The 22,185-nt window shown below is 29.2% G+C and overlaps 2 protein-coding genes across 9 annotated transcripts; both read right to left on the bottom strand.

Annotated features, from left to right (window-relative positions):
* Positions 1-4,394: 4,394 nt before the first annotated feature.
* Positions 4,395-5,395, bottom strand: LOC149885287 (type-1 angiotensin II receptor A-like). The gene has a single exon (XM_090094955.1). It carries the CDS (start codon positions 5,393-5,395, stop codon positions 4,529-4,531), a length of 867 nt encoding a protein of 288 aa, XP_089951081.1. The 3' UTR covers positions 4,395-4,528.
* A 1,213-nt stretch (positions 5,396-6,608) lies between these two features.
* On the bottom strand, positions 6,609-19,885 carry LOC149885288 (leucine-rich repeat and guanylate kinase domain-containing protein-like). Of its 8 annotated transcripts, none has more exons than XM_090094948.1 (18): positions 19,756-19,799; positions 19,400-19,491; positions 19,030-19,143; positions 18,708-18,789; positions 18,499-18,599; positions 18,303-18,384; positions 16,858-16,985; positions 16,523-16,576; positions 14,104-14,193; positions 13,656-13,736; positions 13,454-13,540; positions 12,955-13,061; positions 12,748-12,864; positions 12,474-12,573; positions 12,042-12,155; positions 11,024-11,092; positions 10,851-10,947; positions 10,251-10,679 (listed from the first exon to the last, which is right to left on the bottom strand). In XM_090094948.1, the coding sequence occupies exons 2-18, from the start codon at positions 19,481-19,483 to the stop codon at positions 10,573-10,575; spliced, it is 1,614 nt and encodes a 537-aa protein (XP_089951074.1). In that variant the 5' UTR covers positions 19,484-19,491; positions 19,756-19,799; the 3' UTR covers positions 10,251-10,572. The 8 variants fall into 8 exon arrangements, with proteins under 8 accessions (XP_089951075.1, XP_089951080.1, XP_089951074.1 ...); XM_090094946.1 differs by having other exon boundaries at positions 19,400-19,522; positions 19,756-19,772; XM_090094949.1 differs by lacking the exons at positions 10,251-10,679; positions 19,756-19,799 and adding an exon at positions 6,609-6,815 and having other exon boundaries at positions 19,400-19,549.
* Between the last annotated feature and the right edge of the window lie 2,300 nt (positions 19,886-22,185).

Below are 22,185 nucleotides of genomic sequence, written 5' to 3' on the forward strand. Positions count from 1 at the left end.
CGTGTTGATTGGTGAAATACACATTACACTTATATATAAGGGATAAGACTGCGAACAAGTTTGTCCAAACTTGAATTTAATAAAAAGTTCAAACAGTTAACAAAATTTACGGCTCGCGGTAGGCGATTTGTCCAATCAAACTTAATTATGAAAAAGTTAGTTAACGTGAGATCAGCTAAAAATAGACTCGTTTCTTTTATCGTTTAATTTATTTTTAAAAAGTTATACATTAAATTTTTTAAATGAAAATTTTGAAAATTTTCAAAAGAAACCTGACCCTCTTTTAGTTGCTCTTGATGTAGTAAATGTAGATGCCATCCCATTACTTTCTAATGGATCGGGAAAGATCATTTAGGTAAGGATAATTTTTGTAGCACGCCAAGCTTGAATTGGAGTCCATATGCTTTAATCTAGAGAATTCAATTCTAGTGAGCTAAGGGGCCACAAGTCTTTATCCCAGAAGTTGATGCCTCATTATAGCCAGTTTTGGACTATGTTTTTTGTATGGCACAAGCCCCATCTTGCATCAGAACATAACTTTGGTCCCCAAAGCTGTTTTGAGTCCAAGGAAGGTGATGAGAACGAAGCACCTTATCCAACTAATCCATAGCTCCCATTCTGAAACCAGAAGGCAGAAATACTGGCGATATCTTGAGACAATTGGAAGCAACCAAACCAAACACCATTATCTGGCTAGGTTGCTTTGTCTAACTGATAGATTTGATATCTCTGAGACTTTAATGTCATCTGAGATGTCCTAAAGTTGAAGTTTCCAACTTGATCCATTTGTAAACGTCAACTTTAAAACAAATATTAACATCAGGCTAGAAATTGGAGAATTAAACTAGAAATACATCGAAGAATAACTAAATCCACTTCAACGTATCTATTCTAAAAGAAGTATTGACACTAGACTAGAAATTGGAAAAACTGACCCGAATCACACTAAGCAGAGACTTATTTTAATTAGAAATGTCAACTTTAAAACGAATATTAACACTAGGCTAGAGTTCGGAGAATTATGTCAGAATCACATCGAGCAAAATTTTATTCCAATTATATATCAACTTAAAAAACGAATATTGGTATTGGCGTAGAAATTTGAAAACTGGGTTGGAATTACACCGAGGAATTACCTAATTCGGTTAAAAAAGTCATTTGTAAAACGAATATACACACAAGATTAGAAGTTGCAGAATTCGGCTAAAGTTACACCGAGCAGAATTTTAATCCAAATAAAAATGTCAACGGTAAAAAAAATATAGAAGTTTCCGCCAAGAAAGCAGAGAACTCAAATTAGAAATATTGCATTTAAAACAAACAATAACAAGAAGCCTTGAAATTTGAGAAGTAGAGTAAAATAGCTAATTTAGAGGAACTTACCCATTTAGAAATGATCAAGTTTCTAGCAATTATTGATAAAAGCTGGAACTACACCAAGAAATTATTGATAAAGGCAAGAACTAAAACAAGAAATTGTGTTATCTACTAAGAAATTCAACTTTTAAACGAATATTGTCACTAGGCTAAAATTTGGTTCAGATGAGTTTGAATTAACTTCCAAATAGCAAATGGAGTTTAAATGTTTATTCATTGGAATTTCATTTCCTGTATGCAAAAAGTAATTAAAAATGAAAAAACATTCCAGTCCCAAGGGACTGTACTCAGTATAAAATTGAAGCTTATAATTAAGTTTTCTCTTCTACAAGTGTCAAATTGCTTAAACACCGCGTACTCTGTAACAACTATAGCTACAATATTCTAACATTTCCATTAGTCCTTATCCGAGTCTCGAGTCTACTTAAAATGGTAAGAATATTTATCTTTTTTTTTTTCTCTCCTCTCTTGAATAACCTGAACATGGCTTATTTAAAAAATATTAGTGCTTTAAAAATTTGAACACAGGCATATATATGATTTGCATATATATGATTTGTTTGAATATATTTTTACGTATATCTTCCCCAATTAATCAAGAGTATATAGTCAAGTATAACTTGTAAGTGTAGTAAATGCTTAAATCAAATATGTATATTTATATATAGTGTAACTCTACATTCTTAGTATGTGTAGCATAAAGGAAAGTTAATAATTAATTCAAAGGCGATCAAGGTTCGATGCCAGGCTTGCGCAGCAATCTAGTTTTTTTCTATCGATCTTTTTTTTGCGAGTTATTGATTTTTAGCTCTCTATATCGGTAACCTCAGCGTTTTGTAGGGGTTAGTATTGTTGACATTTAGTGCTCTGTCTTGAACAATGTATGCAAATACAACCTTGATCTAATAATGCACAGAACCTTGATCTAATAATGAACAGAACTTAATTTCCTAATTAGAAATATTAACATCAACACAAATACTGATGGCCAGAAATTAAAAAATTACACTAGAATTACATCAAGCAGAAACTTTATCCAATTGGAAATCTCAACTTTAAAACGAATACTGACACTAGATTAGAAATTACAAAATTAGGCTAGAATTACACCAAGCAGAACCTAAATCTAACTTCAAATATAGTAGAAGTATTAGATAATATTAAGACACAGGAGTCAATTAGTAGCTATGAAGTGAAACTAGCTGTCATGTGAATCTTTTAGGATACGACTTCTATCGAATTATAGCTCTAACAAGCTATAGAATTTGGAAACTCGATATCAATCGATCATATTTGGAAGCTCGATATCAATCGATCATATTGGTTTTGAGCGTCACTGATTGTATTTTTGTCTGCTCAAATGAACGGAGACTGCTTTTAACCAATGCACTTATGGCCCTTACCACCACAACTCATCTTCTAGAATCAAGAGGTCATAGATGTACAGACCTTCAAACTTTTTCTTAGGTAATGAATGTCCCCCTTTTTCATATTTTTTCTTTTCTTATCATTGGATTCAGGAGAAACGCCTTAAAGTTTAATAAGCGGATATGCCAACTGAAATGGCTTATCCAAAACTTAGAAACCCATAAATACCGCTGGTTTTACTTTAACATCTACTATAAAAAATAAAAGTACCTAAATCTCAAACCCTATCCATAACTTTAACGACATCCCTGACTCCGCTCAGCACAGCCTATCGAACATTCAACATTTACCGCGCGATTCAACTCGATTAAAAAATGTATAGTGCTATCCTTTTTAAAGCCCCACAATCAATCTAAATTGCTTTTATGGGAAGATACGGTATCTTCCCATTACTCCTACACAGAATCTTCAAATAGTGTAAAGATAACTTCTATACTCTCTGATCTGATGATGTTAAGCATAAAACTATTCACAGTATTATTACTTCCTTGTCTCTCTATTTTCTTGCACATCAGTTTGCTTTTGCCAGACTATAAATTTATTAGATATCTAACAAAAAATGTATACACCCTATGTGAGCACTCCTGCACTCACAACGTTTGCTTGATGTCAGTGCTCGCCGCATCAAAAAAATGTCAGCTGATTTAAGATATCGTTCTAAAGTTTGGAAAAATTTCTTCGTCAAAATTAAAACGCTCAGTATTGTTTAAACTGTCAATCATCTTTTTGGTACAATAACGAACTCTAAGGATAATCGTTACAAACGAGCACTAACAGTACTAACGGGGCACTAACGAGCACTAACGGGGCACTAACGAGCACTAACGCTAAAATTTAGCAATTTAAATAAAGTAGAACTGAATATTAATTTTACTTAAAGTTTAAAAGAACAAAACAACAAAATTAGTCTAATATCGTTTCCTGTTTATAAGACTAAACAAAATATGATAAAAATATTTCAATGTTTAACGAAATCCAATATTTTTTAAATTGTTACTTATATCGAGTGTTTTATAGATTTTAAGATTATTAGTATATATATATATATATATATATATATATATATATATATATATATATATATATATATATATATATATATATATATATATATATATATATATATATATATATATATATATATATATGAATTTAAAAATATGGTGTAAAAAGCGTACGAGGTGAAGACTAACGAAAGTTACGAAAAAACATCTTAAAAAAACATCACAGATCATATGTGCGGTTCTTTTTTTTAATTATTTAACATAAATTATTCCTTTCTTCAAAAAAAAACGTGGTATGCCACCGCTCCATACTCTAATCATTACTTTTTGTTTCGAATAATGATCACTTCTAAAAACTTCGCACAAAAATTTATTATCCATACCACTAAATGGCATACTATCGGAGTATAACTGGCTATTGAGCCTCAGAAAACCTTGAGCATTTGTTGTCAAGCCAAACAATGATTTAGTATTTAAATATTTTAAAAAATGCATGTCTCAGCAACATTTTGCGTTTTGTCTCAACATAGAGCTTCTTTTATTGAGTTTGAGTTGTATGGAAATCTTTCGTATTCTCGTTTTGATGGGGAAAAGCCTCGGTTTACACTATCAAAACGAGTTTATGATAACAACCGAGAAATTAAGGCTGGAGGAAAAAAATTGGTGAGGAAATACCCTTGGTTGCTGAAAGTTAAACCCTTTTTTCTTTCATCTCCAATTTATGAGATAAAAATTATGGGATCTATGGCCTTTTTTTTTAATTTTTTGAACAACCCAGCAACTTCTTTTCGGAAATCTTTTCTGTAATAAGCATAAAAAAACGGATCTAAACAAGGATTCAACAGAAGAACGGTAAATATAATTGGTGACGCAATAGAACTAATTACGACATCACTTTCTAACATTATTTCGACAACGCATGTTGGGATCCAAAATACAAAGAAGCTTATTGACACCATGATGCAAGCTTTAATGCCCCCCGGATTCGATGCCTTTTTTCCAGATAACTTTTCTTTAATAATAAACACAATCTTGATGTAAGCAAAGAAAAGTATGCTAAGAATGACAATAATTATGCTAAATATGCAAATGGTAAAATTTAAGGTAATTTGTTTGGAATAAAGTTTGGCTACATTTTTGTTTAGTTGCCACGTCAACGGAGTAACCATGAGCAAAATTGTAACCAGCCATCCACCTGCCACAATCATTTGAGCTCTTAGTTTTGTTAGAAAAACTTCGTACTTAAACGGTGTTATCATTGAGAAGTATCGATCAGAAGCAATAAGTACAAGGTTCATGACGGAGGAAAACATAGTAAAGTTCATAAGTCCCTTGCAAAACGTAGAACAATGACAGCCTTTTGAGTAAGCACAATATTCACAAGGTGGAACAGCAAAACCAACAAGTAAATCACTGACGCTGAGCGAAATAACGAAGTAGTTTTGTTTAGTTCTCAAAAGCTTTTTTGAGTAAAAACACCAGCATAAAATTACATTTCCAAACACGATAGTTGTAGATTCAATATACGACAAGATGACCACCACTAACGGTGAAAAGCAAGAATTAGCTTCTGCGCTTTTGTCCATTTTCAATAATCTGTAATCTTTAACCAGATATCATTCAGTAAAACTACTTATAAATTCGTTTTAATTTCTAACCAGATGTCAATCTTTGAAATAAAAAAAAGCCTTTTTTTGTTGAAAGTGTAAATACTATTTTATTTGTTTTGTATGTATGGTATGTATGTATGTATGTATGTATGTATGTATGTATGTATGTATGTATGTATGTATGTATGTATGTATGTATGTATGTATGTATGTATGTATGTATGTATGTATGTATGTATGTATGTATGTATGTATGTGCAATATTATCATTAGTTTATATCAAAAACCGGATAAAAAAAAAATCAAAATTATACCTAAATTATATATGTTTAAAAAACTTTTAAAGAATGTGCGCTGTATGTTAGTACTTCAGACTTTAAAGAAATGCTTTTTCTTCTTATAATTATTTATTTATATAAAGATGTCGAATTGTCTGTTTCAGATTTATTAATCATATATTTAAATATCTTTACATGAATTTTAATTTCATATATATATATATATATATATACATATATATATATATATATATATATATATATATATATATATATATATATATATATATATATATATATATTCATATGTATACATACATACATACATACATACATACATACATACATACATACATACATACATACATACATACATACATACATACATACATACATACATACATATATTACTCATACATTCGTTAGTGTATATAGCTAAGTTACATAAAATATGGAAAATTGCATTTTCATTGTTGCAATTCATCTTTCTCATAGTAAATAATTTAAATGGGAAACAGCTCTTATTAGGACACATTTTTTAAATTTAAAGTTTACATCATTTGAACAGATGGATAAACACATAAATTGACGTACATGCCACTTACAAAAAAACTTTATATTTCGTGTTCAGAAAGAATAGCCGCTATTCTGCGAAACTCGACTATTTCTTGATTAAGTTTGTTATAAATTTCTAAAACTTAAGCCTGCTTTGATTCGCACACATGTACGAAATTGTAAAAATTTAATCTGTTCAAACCTAAATAATTAGCACTCTGTACTGTTACAGAAAATTTAATTTTAAAAGTAGCTTCGTTGTGCATTCTTAATCTATTTTCTTTGAAATATTCTTTTCATCTATTTTTATTTATCATTTTTAATTATGCTTTTGTTTTTATATATTTCTATTTAACTTTTTTTTTTTGGATACCTAACAAAAATTTATTCCAGAACTTTTAGCGGTTGCAAAAGTTTATTCTTATTAACTTACCCAAGACTAAAAAATAACAATAAAAATTGTTGAAATCAATAATCAGGACCTCTTGTAACAAGCACTTTCGTATTTTTCGGTAAATTCCTTTTTTTGAATCTTCAGTGCAATGAAGTGCACATATCTGCTCCTAGGAAATAAAGAGCACAGCATCATATGTATCATATATCATATATCAAATGATATAATACAGCATATGTATCATATGCTGTATTAATATCATTTTCTTTCTTTTTCTTTTTTCTTTCTTTTTCTTTTTTCTTTCTTTCATTTAATGGAAATCAGTTTTAAATTTTTAAGTTCGCCATTTTTTAATTTCTAAATTCCATATTTCTTAACTTTTAAGCTCTGTATTTCTAAATTTTTAAGTTCATTATTTCTTACTTTACATAACACCGGATAATTTCTTACTTTACATAACACCGGATAATTTAGATCAGATTATATAAAAAACTAGAGATTGTATTGTAACTGGGGAGGAGAATAATTACAAAAAAACGCATGCATCAACTTCGGTGTCACAAGAAAAAGTAACAAGCTTTATATAATACTATGCAAGTTAAATTATTTTTATACCCAATTTGTTACTTATTATTAATTGCTAAAGTAAAAAAAGGGAATTGAAAAAAAAACAAAAAAAAAAAAAAAACAGAAATTCAGATTATCTCAATTATCAAAAATTCTGAACTTTTTTTCGTAGACATTGATTTCATTCTCAACAACCTAATAAATAAAGAGAACAAGAAATTTTCTTTTAAATTATTTGTTTAAGTGTAATCTTAGCTTTAAAGTGAAATAGTAAATATGATATGCTTGAAAAAATTACCTCTTTCGCTGCCTCGACAAAACTTATGATTCGACTCACTAAACTTGTGATGATACACTGTAAAGATGTTACAATCTCTAAGAAAAATCCTTTAAGAAGACGTTTACACTTAAATTTGATGATATTTTTATCGTTTTCGAAAGAGCTAGTACTCAAAAACAAACTCTGGGACGAAGTTCATGGCAGAAATGATAAAAAACAAGAAAATCAAAATCGATAAGAGCGACAGCTTTTTTTTGGTCAAATGACCCATTAATACCTGTTTTATATAAATAATAATATTATTATCAAATGACCCATAAATACCTTTTTACATAAATAATAATATCATTATCAAACTATAAGTTTGGTTTACATCTGGATATTAATTTATTTGTTTCACAATTTTTTTTGTTAAAAAAATTGATGTTTATATTATGTTTAAGGTTTTCCTTTGTTTGAACGATAACATTTATGCAATATTATTTTAATGTGCTGTTGACCTTGCGGAATCATAATTTCTCGTATATTTTGTCATCTACAATTCACGGTGAGTACTGATTACGTCATGACTTTCAACTTTCACCCTATCTGTACGCAACTCTGTTTTTCGTTGTTTTTAAAACTCTGATTTTAAATAAGATCATTTTTAAATCATGAATATGTTCTAAACACGATAGTTATGAATTCATATCGTTTGTTAAGAGTTTGTTTCGTAAGTTTTTTTTGTTAAGATTAAGTACAGCTACTAATGATAAATGTAAATTTGTTTAAGCTAACACTATTCAACGATTATTCACAACATCTGAATGCAATTCTATAAACTTCAGTGCGAAATAGTGTCTTTCTGTGGTTTCTGATTTTTTAAGTGGCTTAACATTATCTTAAAGCATCATCTTAAGATCATTAAAATTTTTTTTTAACTATATTTCATGCGTTATCTAATAATGTATGTTTTTTTTTTCAAATTCCAGCAACCTCAAGGATACAATAGATTTTGGGATACTAATTAAGAATATCTTGAGCGCGCGGATAAGGAAGTTGCGATACCAGATATCTGAGACAGAGTTGGAAGAGTGTCGACAACGTGGTCGAGAAGCAAGCGAGTTAAACGCGAGCTAGCCAAAACTGATGCCCCCTCTTCCTACATCACTCCTCATAATTTGGCAAAGCTGTTAAGAAAGTATTTTGCAGATCTTGCTTAAAGATGAAACAATCGCTGTTAATGGAAGTTAATAAACGTTATGGCTTTTGTTCCATTAATGCTCGCCCAAGTTCGGATTGTAAGAAGGAGAACAAGACTTGCGATTCACTAGTGTCCCGTTTTTATATTCGTGATGACATCTCACGGATCCAGGTCTCAAAGATTTTACAATTTGCAAAACAACGCAGGAAAAGAAGCGGTCTTGCCATCTTCTTTTCATACTCAAACAAGCATTTGCATTATTTCAAAATGATCACTCTGTTGTAGTGAATCAACTTTCCAAACTTGTTTCTCTACGTCCTTACAACGTTAAGCTCCAGCGTGAGATTCCTGGAATTGTATATTTCAGTGCTATTCATGCAAATATCCAGCTTCTAGTAGATGCGTTACAGAAAGTTCTAGATCAAAATGTCTGTCCAGATTCTTTGGTTTTCTTCTTTAGAATGTGAGTTGTGTGGAATCGAAACAATTTCAGCTTTCACATTTTTCCAGATTATTTAGCGGAATTTACGTTAAACGCACAATCTTTTGATTTATGAACGCACATGGCATACTTCTTAGTTGAACGACTGTGGCAATAATTTTAGCTGAAGAACTTAAACCGTTGTGATAGTTAAAAATTACGCAAAATTTCCTATCACGGAGAGTTATAGAGCGTGTGATAGCAAACTTTAAATTTAAGCATAGTAAAGATTATGACGTAATGACGAAATGTTCAAGCACTTCTTGTGCTTGAATACTTCGTTATTAAATCTTTACTATGCTTAAATTTAAACACAGCTATTGCAGCTGGCGTCATTGTACTCTTAAGAGTATAACACTGCATATGAAAGATTACAAGAGCGCGTTTCCGCTCCTGACAGTTTCAGTTCGTACTTTAAAAATAACTTCCACTCGTATAAGGAACAGTGGTTGCACTCTGTCCAAAAAAAAAACTTCTTTCTTTAAACGCTTAGAACTAGCACAGAATCCAGAATTTCAATCGAGAGCTTAAGATTTCAATGAAATTAACAGTGTATCAACAGATTATGTCGCAGTGTTAATTATGGCGATGAAATATTACAGTGCGATCGCTACACCAAATGGTTTTATTCAGGATGTGTCCGATTGAGACATATTAACACAGAGTTATTGTAAGAACTGGTCTCACATTTAAGCTATCTAAATATTTTTGTACCGATATTTAGACGTCATTTTATTTTCTCAGAACGTTCTAATTAGTTATCACAGAGTGTCCTTTGTGGTCTTTGTGTTAAACGATATTTTGTTTTGTACTTTGTTATATATATAATTAATTCAGTAAGTTAAAATAGTGTCCAAATTTGGTCATTTTTATTTTTTATGTCATGTAAAATAAAAATGAACGAATCTAGACTTGTACAGCTTTCGAACTTATACAATTATGAATAATAAAATATCAAATCTTTTTTTTTTTGATGTAAAATGGAGGAAATTAAACAATTTTGTTAAGCAACAATGACAACAAAGTCTACTTTAAACCTTTTTTCGTCTTAGGCTTCTTGGTGCGATATGGATTCTTAACTAATCAGTTATCGTTTCTTTTTCTTTGTAAATAAGTACACGCCCAAAAACTTGACGAAAGATTATTGGTTCGAAAATTGAGTTGTTAAAATTAAAAATTTAATTAAAAAGATAAAATCATGAAGTAAACACACCGAGATCGATTACTTTTAGTTTTATTCTGCGTTCAAATTGAACACAGTTGATAAACTGATTTTTTTTTTTTGAAATAATTTTAAAAATTTAAAAACTTTAAGGGTAAAAGTATAAACAAATCATACGTTTAAAATCTTTATGATGGAAAAGTAGGACAAAATGTAAGAACTGAGGCAAAAACTACTAAGTGTAGTTTGTGTCTTAAAAGCGCTCTATACTTGTAGAACTTTTTGAGTCACTTTCAGACTTTATTCCAAAAAACTCAACAACTGCACTTTTTAATTGGTTGTAACGTTCACCAAAGTCATCTACAACCAAAAAAAGAAAAAAAAAAGAAATGAGATAAAAATGAAAAAATATTAAATCAAAATTCTCTTGGCGTATTTTCATGTTTTAAATGACACCCCATACTGGCAATCATCAAAACATGATTTTTTTTTTTAATTCAAAAGTATTTAACGAGGCAATATTCTAAATACCTGTAACAATAACGGTATCAAAACAACCTGGGTGGTCTCGATGAAATTCTACAAACTCATTCCATTGATTCAAGCCAGACAAACTTGTATCGTACTTCTAAAGAGAAACACAATGAAAGATGAGAAATATAACTGCAACAATAATTGGTTTAAATGGTTTTATTAACATTTACCTTTTTGTCCTCAGGTAACAGCAGAACATATCTTGGCTGAAAATGAGAATACTTAAAACTCAAGACACCCTAAAAAAAATTTAAATGCTCTGTTAGTAAACCTTTTTTTTTCCATGAGCTGATTATAAATACTTCTTAAAACAAACTCAAGGAGGAGATTTTGTAAAAAATCGTATCGCTTTGAAAATAGGACAAAGGACAAAAAATATATATATTTAGTTTAAATAAATAAAGAGAACTCTCTTAAATTAACAGAAGTTGCATTAACACTCTAAAACTCAATTTTATAACTTTCAAAATAGTTTTAAAAAATCTTATTTGTAATATTTTTCAATAAATTATTTTATTTGTAACTTTTAATAAATTATTTTATTTGTACCTTTTAAGTAAAGATAACTTTCATTTTATGAAAAGAAAGAAAACTTTTTAAGGCTTTTTTAAAAAAAAAAAGGATTTGATAAAAAGAAAAAATCTAAATAATTTCTCTTTCATAACACTAAATTCAGGAAAAATAAAACTTGCAAACTAAAACCTGTGCTTCAAACAGCATAAGAACATTCTAAAAAAGTCATTAAGTTCAAAAGAATTAATGACAATGGGAAGAAAAAGACTGCAAGATGAACTATTACATATTAAGTTTATGGAAAATATTTGTGTTATTTCATAAAAATCGTACCTCTACACACTGTATTTACTTTAACGAAATTCGTTTTAGAAATTTTGTTTGGTGTAAAAAAAAGGTTTACTTTATGTCTGTTTTATAGAGAATTTGAATATAAATTCAACTCCCCACTTTATAGGTTATTGGCTGTAGGTAGATCTTACTGTATTAAAACTATGGCATCATAAAAGCACATTTTTAATTACTGCTTTTGCTGAAGGACATTTTAGACAATTGAAGATTTTTAAATTAGCACCCTAAGTAACTGAAGGTCTTTAAGAATAATCAGTAAAAAATCAAAATAAAATTGACAATAGATAAAGAAAATGTAAATGAAAATAGTTATGAACTTTCAACCTCAAGTGACAATGTCAGGATACAAATAAGGTGTTGCTTTGCTATATTCTCAACTTCATTGCACGATATTCCAAAATAATCTCCATCCAATGAGCAAGTATGTATAAAATCGCCCTAGAAAAATAATTTAGTTTACTTTACAAATAAAATAAAGTAAATAAAATATTGAAAAGAAATTGTTTAACAAAAAATTATTCATAACTTTTAAAGTTTTTTCTCATACAGCAAAAAAAATTTTTCTTTCTCAAAACATTTTTACTTTTATAAGAGCAACAAATCAAAATAACAATTAAAAACAAAACAAAAATATACTAATATCAAATCATTTAAAAAAAAAAAGAAGCAATTTAAATGATTTAATAGTAAAAAAATGGACTTGGAAATGAATTCAGTATGCTAGCATCCATTGAAAAGATGAATTTTTCAAATCACCTTCAACCTTTTGTTGTGAAACCTTTCTTCAGTGATGTAGTGGTAGAATGGGACTTTTTCATTCATTTCTATCCTGTGCACTTTAGTTGAATGGCCTAATCTAAAGATAACTACTTTCAGTAAAAAAAAAGCTCTAAATCAAAAAATTTTAAAGCTTCATTACCGAATACTGAAGATTGATTACTGAGGAAACATACTCTGAGGCATGGTTACTAAGAAAAAAATACTAAAGGATGATCACTGAGAGAGAGAGTAAAAAATTTTGCTTCAATACCCTAGTCCAAAGCTTTTTGGAAAATCTTGGCAAAGAGCTCTACCAATGGACTTTTTTCTAAGGCCCTTTGGACCAGCCAATATGAGAATTGGGTATGGCTGGCCACTTGGTAAGACACTAAGGAAAAAAATAGTTTCTATGCTTTAAATATGAATTAACATTTTTCAAAAGTTTTACAAATAATAATAAAAAATTCTAAAGCTGCACCTATTATACAAAACGGCATTTTTGGAATACCCTTGCATGATGTTATATGAATGATCTAATGCTGCTAATAGTTTTTTATTTGGACTGAAAAAGTTTAAAGCCTCAACCTAAAACATAAAGAAAACTTTCTAAACAATAAACAGAGGTCTTATGTATTACTGCAAAGTTAAGGAGCAGAAGGAATATTTTATTTTCACTCATGAATGGAACAAATGAAAAAAATTTTACACATCAATAATGGACTAATTAAGTTCAAGTGTGGAAATAAATAACTTATTTACTTTTTAAGTTTAAATTAAAATATTGTTCTTAAAGTTTAAAGTGTGAAAGTTTAACTATGTAAAATTTTACTAATAACACTTGACTTTGTGGCAATATTGTATGTGTTTATATAAGTTTACAGGTAAAAATACTGTGTTTACATAGGTTTACAGGTAAAAATAATAATGTGGTCAAACAATCCTTATATATATTATTCACAAAAAAATAATCATCAAACCTTTTCCTCAATAGTTACTGCCTCCAAATCCAGCTCCATAAGGGTTTGTACTTTAAACACAACTGACAATCGATAGTTATTTGATGCCTTATTAATTAAAAAATGTTCAATAACTTAACTATTTTTATCTTGATAAGTAATACAAAAAGAAAGAAAAAAAGGTTTTATAAAGATTCTATAAGAAATTTACAGCATCTTTTACCTGAATAGGATTTTGAAGCAAACTAAGGGCTTGAAGCATCTTTAAGTGTTTTATATGATCCAACTCAGAAATGTCATGAACCTAAATTATAAAAAAAAAAAATGAAAAAAAAGGAAATATTTTTGTTATTTTAATTTTCAAAATATTATGTGTAATAAATTCTTTTTTTATTTATTTACTTATTTTCCAAGTAAAGTTGCATGAGTTAGAGAGTTCTTATCATTGTTCAAATCCAGCACTGTCAAAATATATGAATCAAGTGCTGCAGAAAGATTAAAAACAAACAGACTTAATCTTTAGAAATCACTCACTTTATGATATGCTGATTATTTAACAAAAATAACCAGTATAAATACCATGTATTCAAATAATCATGTATTATCCCTGAAACTTGATAAGTTTTAACTTCTAAAATTGTTGCTAGTAAAACAAAAAAATGCAACAGCACCTGATTATCCTGCAAATTTATTCTTTTGAGAACAATGAGTCTTGAAAATCCTTTTAAACCATTAATTAAGTTTGAAGCCAAATTCAAATGCTACAAATAAAAAGATATATTCATCTATATAAAACTTAACCATTTTACATAATACATCAAAACAAAAAAACCATAATACCTAAAAAATAGCACACAAATTTATAAAAGCAATCAAGAGGAAATTTGACAAAAAATCTTGGTACTAAACAATTATAGTGGCATTTTAATGTATCTTGGTTTAGAAGTCATTTAATTGTTTTAAATGTAAATAAAAGACTAGTGATTAAAATAAATCAAAAAATATATTAGATAATAGAAGCTTGTAAAAGTTTTTATCCTTATTTACAATAAAAACTGCTTCAAGTTTTACATCAATATTAATAGTAAAGACTTTAATAATTAAATCAAATTGGAATTTGTAAGGACCAAAAAAAATTGCAGTTTTTATGGCACCTGACTTGGTATGCAGACTTCATTATCATAGTGCAGTTAGTAATTTACTTTATTGAATATTTTGAATAAAAAAGGAACCCAAAGTAGTTTACTTATATATCCTGTTTTAAATGCTTTCAATGCTTGATTTAAAGATTTTAAAAAATTTAATGAAACAATTTCAAATTTTTTCAATATTTGAGGTGCTATTTTCAATTCTTGAGGTGCTTTTTTTTAATATCTGCAATAAAACTATGCATCAACTATGCATATTTATTTTTTCAATTTATTGATATCGCAGCTAAAAATTATATTGATGCAAGAAAACTTTTTGATTGATAAATTTGCTTAATTTCTTGTTTGCCTGTGAGCAAATGAAACTTGAATTTCTTCATCTAGCTCATAACTTTTTAGCTCATAGCAATTGTACTTCTAAAAACTTTACCAGACAGTTTTTACACTGATGGATCATCTAGGTTTTATTTTCAATACTGCATACTGTTAGCTTCATTGTATTACATTTTTACACTAATTGCATCCACCATAAGCACGGCATTCTGGTAAGAAGTACATATACAGTGGCACACAATCATTTTTACAACTAGTTTCAAAAAAGATATTGACGGTATGTGGATATCATTTATTTATTTTACATTAAATGTGACATTCTAGAGAAATGTAAATGTCGTGACAATGTAGTGTAATGTAGTGACATTCTAGTGTAATGTAAAACTTTTTTTGGACTTTGCATTAACATATTTTAAATAACTATTTTTGATTTTGCTTTGGTTGAAAGAATTAATACTTTCAATTATATTTGACATGTAGTAGTATATGTAACTTTGTAGCTTGTCTACAAAATTAGCTTTTCATATATTTCTGCTGTTACAATGGGAAAAACCTTTTTATAGCTGTCTGTTTAAGAATCAAAGAAAGCAGGACTTGATCTACAAAATTTTTTCTACAAAATTCAAGAGGATGTAACAGAGTTAACTATTCAAAATTCTTTTTTTTTTCACCGCTTATTTTTATTCTTGTTTTTACAAAAAGAATACATTTTATTAACTTGGAGTAAGTTGTAAGTTGTTTTCAAAAAAGTAAATTTACCACCTTTGAGTTGAATCACTTGGTTAAAACTCTTAGTTGACATTCTCACATTTTGTTTTGAAAAAAACAAACAAGTTTTTCACAAAACAAATTGAAGCAGACAGCAAGATCCAAGATATTAATGATAAGCGAAAGATCTGTCAGAGCATAAAGCAGCTGAAAGTTGTTAAAGTCTAAGTGACACCTTTTTTTTTTTTTCCTTTATTGAATTATCTGCAGTCTACAGTTGTATTGAAAATACAATAATCAAGTACAATTATTTCAATAAAGTCAATTGTTTCAACATCAGTTTTAGATTTTGTTATTTGCATGTAGCAATTATGATTTAATTGCCAATTAAGTGCTACATCCAACTCTTTTTTCCTTCAATAATTTAACCAGTTCCAATGACAAGATATTGTCCTAACTTTGTAAGGAAATTTAAGATTCAGGTTTTTATCCATGTAGTTGGTCAAGCATGCTCTACTAATGTAACTCTCTGGTCAACCATACTCTACTTATGTAAATCTCTGGTGCTTTCAAGATTCTCTCAAATTTTGATTTTAGTTACATTACTTGACAAGTTTTGATTTTAGTTACATTAAAATTAAAAGTATTTAAATGATGTAACTACTGAAATACAGTTGAAGTATGAAGATGTTTTTTTAAACTTTTGATGTTTAAAAACTGTTTTTATTTATCTAAATATTTATAAATGGAAAATTACAAATGGAAAAATAAATCAATTTCTGTATTTTTACCCTTACAAAAGTAAAATATGAAAAAAAAAATCAATTCTAATCACAAAATATTGAATTCAAAGAGTACTTCTAATGTAATTTGCATATTGCAATACATTTAATGTATTAACCTGTAAACTTTGAAGATCTTCAAGACCCTCTGCTTGAGTTATTTCATTGTAACTCTAAAGAAATCAGCTGAAGAATAAAAAATCATGTAGTTTTAATGGAATACATTTATTATAAGAATGTAAAATGACATATAAAAATGTATAAACACAATAAAAATGGTTGAATGTTAATTTTAGACTATAAATCCAAATATCATTATATTTGAATTCAATTATTAATCAAAATAAATATTTTCCACTTTCATTCAATTATTAATCTTTTTCTTTTCTTTTCAATATCATAATATTGAGGAAAAAAAAGAAAAAAAGATTACTCTTTAAAAAATAAAATTTACAATATCTAACTCTGAAAGAAGTTGCAGCTTTTCCAATCCAGAAATACTTTTTATGCTGTTATGAGAAAAACTCAGCTTACACAACTGTGAGCATTTCTGTATACCAGTGATTTCTCTGATTTGATTAACTATTTTACCAGTTGAGAAGTAAACATTAAGTGATATGAAATTTCAAGTGAACCGTAATAAGAAATTATTCAAACTTTAGGGGAGACCGGGGCTAGTTGGCTACAGGGGTAAGTTGACACCCTGTGTTTAACTTTGGAATTTTCCACCAGAAATTTCCAAAATTCACATGGAACCTTCCCACTTAACTAATTCATCTTTCAGTGTAGTATCAGGGCTATAAGGGCATGCACATAGAAGTTACAGCGACTTTTTTGTTTTTTTACTAATTTTGTAACTTTTGTAACTATATTACTTTTTCAATTTTAAAAAGCAATAGCATTAGCTACAAGTAAACTCGAATAGATTTAGGTGTTGTATGGTTCACTCTAACCAGTCACATTTTGTGTTTCTCAATATTTTGCGTTTTTGGGGATTTATGAACCATTTTATGAGCAAAAAGCTTTTGGAGTTAGTTGGAACAGTGATCGTGGGGCTAGTTGGCAACATGTGCCAACTTACAACTTTTCGCATTAGCCGTAAATTCACTTAAGTTGTAAAACACTACAGATCTACAGACATGAGAAGTTATAAAAAAAAATGTAGACAGGCCTGTAAATTCTAAAAATGTTACAAAAAATGCTGTTGATGCTATTTTTATAGAGGGAAAGTCTATTCAATTGACTAAGGACAATAACAGTTAATGTAAAAAAATATTGTTGGATTAAAATCATCAAGACTTTTCATGTAAAAGATGCGCTTGAAACATATGCTTAATGTTGCTAAATTTGTCTCTTTTTATAAGGTGTGCCAACTTAACCTGAGAGTCAAGGCAACTTACCCCGGGCCGGGGTAAGTTGGAACATATTTTTTTTCTTTTTTGGAGGCCTTTTTGGGCCACAAATTACCATTTATTTTAATGTTTGACAGTTGAACATGCTTACCAAATTCCTCAAAAAAGTTCACCCAGAAATGCACAGAGCTCAAAAACTAAAACTGTAGCCAACTAGCCCCGGTCTCCACTATACATTTTCAAAATTTTTGTTAATAAGCCAAACTCCTACTTAATTTTTTACATCATAACTATAATTTTCCTGTTAAATGATCAAAAAAGGTGATTTTTTTTTCACAAAAATTATTAGACTACTTTAACCTGGTCTAAATTTAAATCTTTTATAAAGAAATAGGAGATACAATATATATATATATATATATATATATATATATATATATATATATATATATATATATATATATATATATATATATATATATATATATATATATATATATATATATATATATATATATATATATATGTATATATAAAAGAAAGATACAGTCCAACAATAATGTGTTAAGTAAAGGATAACAAGACAAATCACCAATATCGTTAATTAGATTATATGAAAAATCTATTTTCTAAAAAAGAAAATAAATAAATAACTTCACCAGAAGGAAGACATTTTTAAATTATATAGCTTTTATTATCAAAGTTAAACTCAAGATATTAAAAAAACATAATAAATAGCATACTCTGATTGTACTAGATCCATCAAAGCATAACACTTTTTCCAATTTGTTATGGGATGCATTTATTGATATCAAATATTTGAGAGAAGATAATGCACTCAAATCTGAAAATGTATTTTTATTAATGCATAAGTATTAATGCATATTTATTTTAAAATTTTTAGCAATGATTCAATTTTATTCAAAGTTTTGTTTTTAAATACAAAGTTCACCATTAATATGGTTGTGAGAAACATCTAGAACTTGAATGTGACGATATTCATCTATAAAACCAACATCAACCAAATTTTTATTCTAAAATTTTTTAACATAATTAGTGTTTAATATGCATCTTACACCTTAAGGAGGATTTAACATAAAAAATACAACAATTCTCCTTGACATTATCATTAATCATAATAATGTAAGATTAAACTATGTTATTTAATGATATTTTAAATGTAAACTTTAATTTTGTAAAAAACTGATAAGAAAATTGTTTAACTTGTTAACTTTATTCTGAGCATAAATAAAGAGATTACATTATTATCTTACCAATAATTTTAAGTTAAGAAATGCCAGACTTGATCCATCTGCTGTATGGCCCAACTGTGTAAGACCTTCGGTTATTATTTTCAAAAAGTCATTTGAAATCTTTTCAGGCTTTTGCTGAAAGTTATATATTTAATACAAATTTTATGTGGTCAACATTTAAGCAATTTTTATTTGTATGTGTGTATGTATTTCGGTGTGTGTGTGTGTGTGTGTGTGTGTGTGTGTGTGTGTGTGTGTGTGCGTGTGTGTGTGTGCGTGCGTGCGTGTGCCTGTGTGTGTGTCTGTGTGTGTGTGTGTGTGTTTCTGTGTGTCTGTTTCTGTATGTGTAACATATCTTATGCATGTGTAACATAACTTTTGAAAATTTTACCTCCTCATATTGTCCAGGTGTTAATGACAATCTTTGTTCACTACTCTCAAAGATATTTTTAGTCTCCAATAACTCTGTTATCATAATCACTGCTATGAATAAAGTTCACGAAACAGCTTAAAACTAAAATGATTTAATACCAGTCTTTTGTATATGTTATAGTGAAAATATTTTAGTAAAAATATTTTCGAAAATATTATAGTAAATATCATAGTAAAAAAGTACTGATGGTGCAATTATTAAAATAACATTATAAACTAATATTCAAAATCATTCATATATATGTTTGTAGAAAGTAATACGTGTGTATTAGTACGATTTTTGCGATTTCTCTTCATGCACACAGAATAATTTACCATGGTAATTTACCAATACAACGTCGGTTCGGCCCGAACACCAAATCAACAAAAGAAAAAAGGGAGAGTTGTTTTTGACAGCGGTGTTTCTTTGGAGTGTGTGTTGCTATCAAAAATGACCAAGTTAGACATCGGAGGCTTTATTGACAACTTGATTTTTAGGGATTGGGGCTTAAATGTAAGGGGAGTTTATTCGAAAGTGTGGGTTTATGGTTAAAATGAGTAATTAAGGATATGAATTAAATATATTAAATCGCCATAAAATCTCTTAAAGAGTACGTAATATTCACTTTTGCGAATATTTATAGCGTTGATTTAGCCTTTATTTTTATAGGTTTTCCACAATCTGAAAGTTTCATAATTTACTCCGATAACAACAAAGCAAAACTTGTCCAAATTTTCTCGCTTTGCTGCAGCGAAACGAAAAAACTCCTTTTTTGTAGAATCTCATCACTAAGGACGAATCGTGGCTTTCTTCGTTAGACATTTCTACGGGCGGAAAGGAGCATTGAAAGCTATCCTTTGTAAGAACACGATGTCTTATGTTTGGTGGGACAGAAGGGGAACAAATAACTGGGAAATCACCTCAAAACGGATTTTGTTATTAGCAGGGCTGTGGAGTCGGTAAGCTGCTGTTCCGACTCCGACTCCGACTCCGACTCCTTGATTTTATCATGGACCGACTCCGATTCCGACTCCCGACTTCGACTCCGACTCCGACTCCCGACTCCGACTCCGACTCCTTCATAAGTAACCAATTTGTAACAACAAATAGTTGTTTGTTTTACTACAGTTATTTGTTTGTAACAACAAATAACTGTAGTAAAATGTTAACATTGGCTATTTCATCACTATGATACAAATAATCCATCCACTTAGTGCTTTAAACAATATTTATAAGAAAACAATTTCTAAACAAACAACTTTTCTGAACTCTTGTTATGCAATAAACTCTTATGCAGTTGCTAATAACATTATGAATTTGTTAAAATCATGTTTGAAATATTGTCAGTTGGACAATATTTCAAACATGAAAGGACTTGTTCTTCTTTAAGTTCTAATTCTTTAAGAATCTTTTCTACTAAGACCTGGAGAAATTCGCTGGTGTGATTAGTTTTGGCGTCTTTTACTGCCAATGTCTTGGTAACTGCTTCATTTTTTTCAAAAAAGAATTAAACATTGATTGCAAAATAGTTCACTCTGTTAAGAAACACAAAGCGTCCCTTGAGACATTCATTAAGTTCTTCTTTTTGTTTAACAGCTTCTTCAATCACTAATTTTCTAATATTCTCTCTCTCCAGAGAAACAAAGTTAATTGAATACTTACAGTCTTTCTGTTTGTGGAGCAACTCTTTGGTGCTTGGTGGTGGCACGCCTAGCTTTCTACTAAGAATATGTAGCACAGTGCCAGACAATTTAAGTCGGGAGTTAGGGGATCATGAAGTTATATAGTTTAAGGGAAGGTAGAGGAGAGCGCAAGGGAGGTGATATATGATTCTAAGTGATAAGCAGCAAAATACCCTATTGCTTATCACTGTTTTAAAGGCCTAAAAATAACATGTCAAACTCCTTGTCCTCCAGTTGTTGCAAACTACAATTCCCATTGTGTCTGGATATCCTACAGCTTTCAGACCATCCTGGGACTTGTAGTTTTGTAACATCTATAAAATCCTTATGAAAATTATGAAGCTTTGAAAGATTTTTTTTTAAACCGGAGTCGGAGTCGGTACAATTTTTCCGACTCCGACTCCAGCCAAAGTGAGCTCCGACTCCGACTCCACGACTCCGACTCCGACTCCACAGCCCTGGTTTTTAGTAGAATAGCGTCAGCAGTGGTAGATTCCCGACAAAACGGTAAACAACCATTTAGTACCAACAGCGATGTCTACTTGGCTTAACTTGACCATTTCACTCTGCAATCAACACATTATGACGGCAGAAAAAGAACTATATCTTCTTTCACCAAGTACTGTGCATGTTAAGAATTGTGTTGTCAAATCTGTCCCTAACAAAGACTAAGAACTATTTCCTCATCCGCCACATTTTCTTTCTAGAAGCGCCTAAAGACTATCATATTAATCGGATTAGAGAAATGATCGGCTCCCAAACAATTGGGAAGCAGTAAAGTAGATGGTGAATATGCTCCGGAATAATAATTTAAATATGTTTTTGTTAAACGTTGTAATGTTTGTTACAAAAAAAATATTACTTATATACTTATATACTTTATTGATATATATTATATATAAACTTATTAATATATACTTATATATAAACTAAATATATTTAATTATTTCATTAACTAAAGTAGTTGAAACAAAGTTCTGATTTTTTCTCCTTCCCCTTTTTCCGTGGATTAGACTTTCTCTGTTTAACATCAAAGTGCTCCCTTTGCCAAACAATTTGAAACCCTAATGCCCCTTTCATACT

The sequence above is a fragment of the Hydra viridissima genome, unplaced genomic scaffold (genome assembly GCF_058129835.1).
Source record: "Hydra viridissima isolate aposymbiotic clone 2 unplaced genomic scaffold, HvirCarnegie_v1 scaffold_8, whole genome shotgun sequence".
Taxonomy (NCBI): domain Eukaryota; kingdom Metazoa; phylum Cnidaria; class Hydrozoa; order Anthoathecata; family Hydridae; genus Hydra; species Hydra viridissima.

Excerpts from the sequence above, each read along its gene's own strand:
- LOC149885287 (XM_090094955.1), bottom strand. The coding sequence starts at position 5,395 with ATGGACAAAAGCGCAGAAGCTAATTCTTGCTTTTCACCGTTAGTGGTG.
- LOC149885288 (XM_090094948.1), bottom strand. The coding sequence starts at position 19,483 with ATGATAACAGAGTTATTGGAGACTAAAAATATCTTTGAGAGTAGTGAA. Across the intron at positions 18,790-19,029 it reads TTCTTAACTTAAAATTATTG|AATAAAAATTTGGTTGATGT; the intron begins GTAAGATAATAA and ends AAAAAATTTTAG. Across the intron at positions 12,865-12,954 it reads AATGCCGTTTTGTATAATAG|TGTCTTACCAAGTGGCCAGC; the intron begins GTGCAGCTTTAG and ends TTTTTTCCTTAG.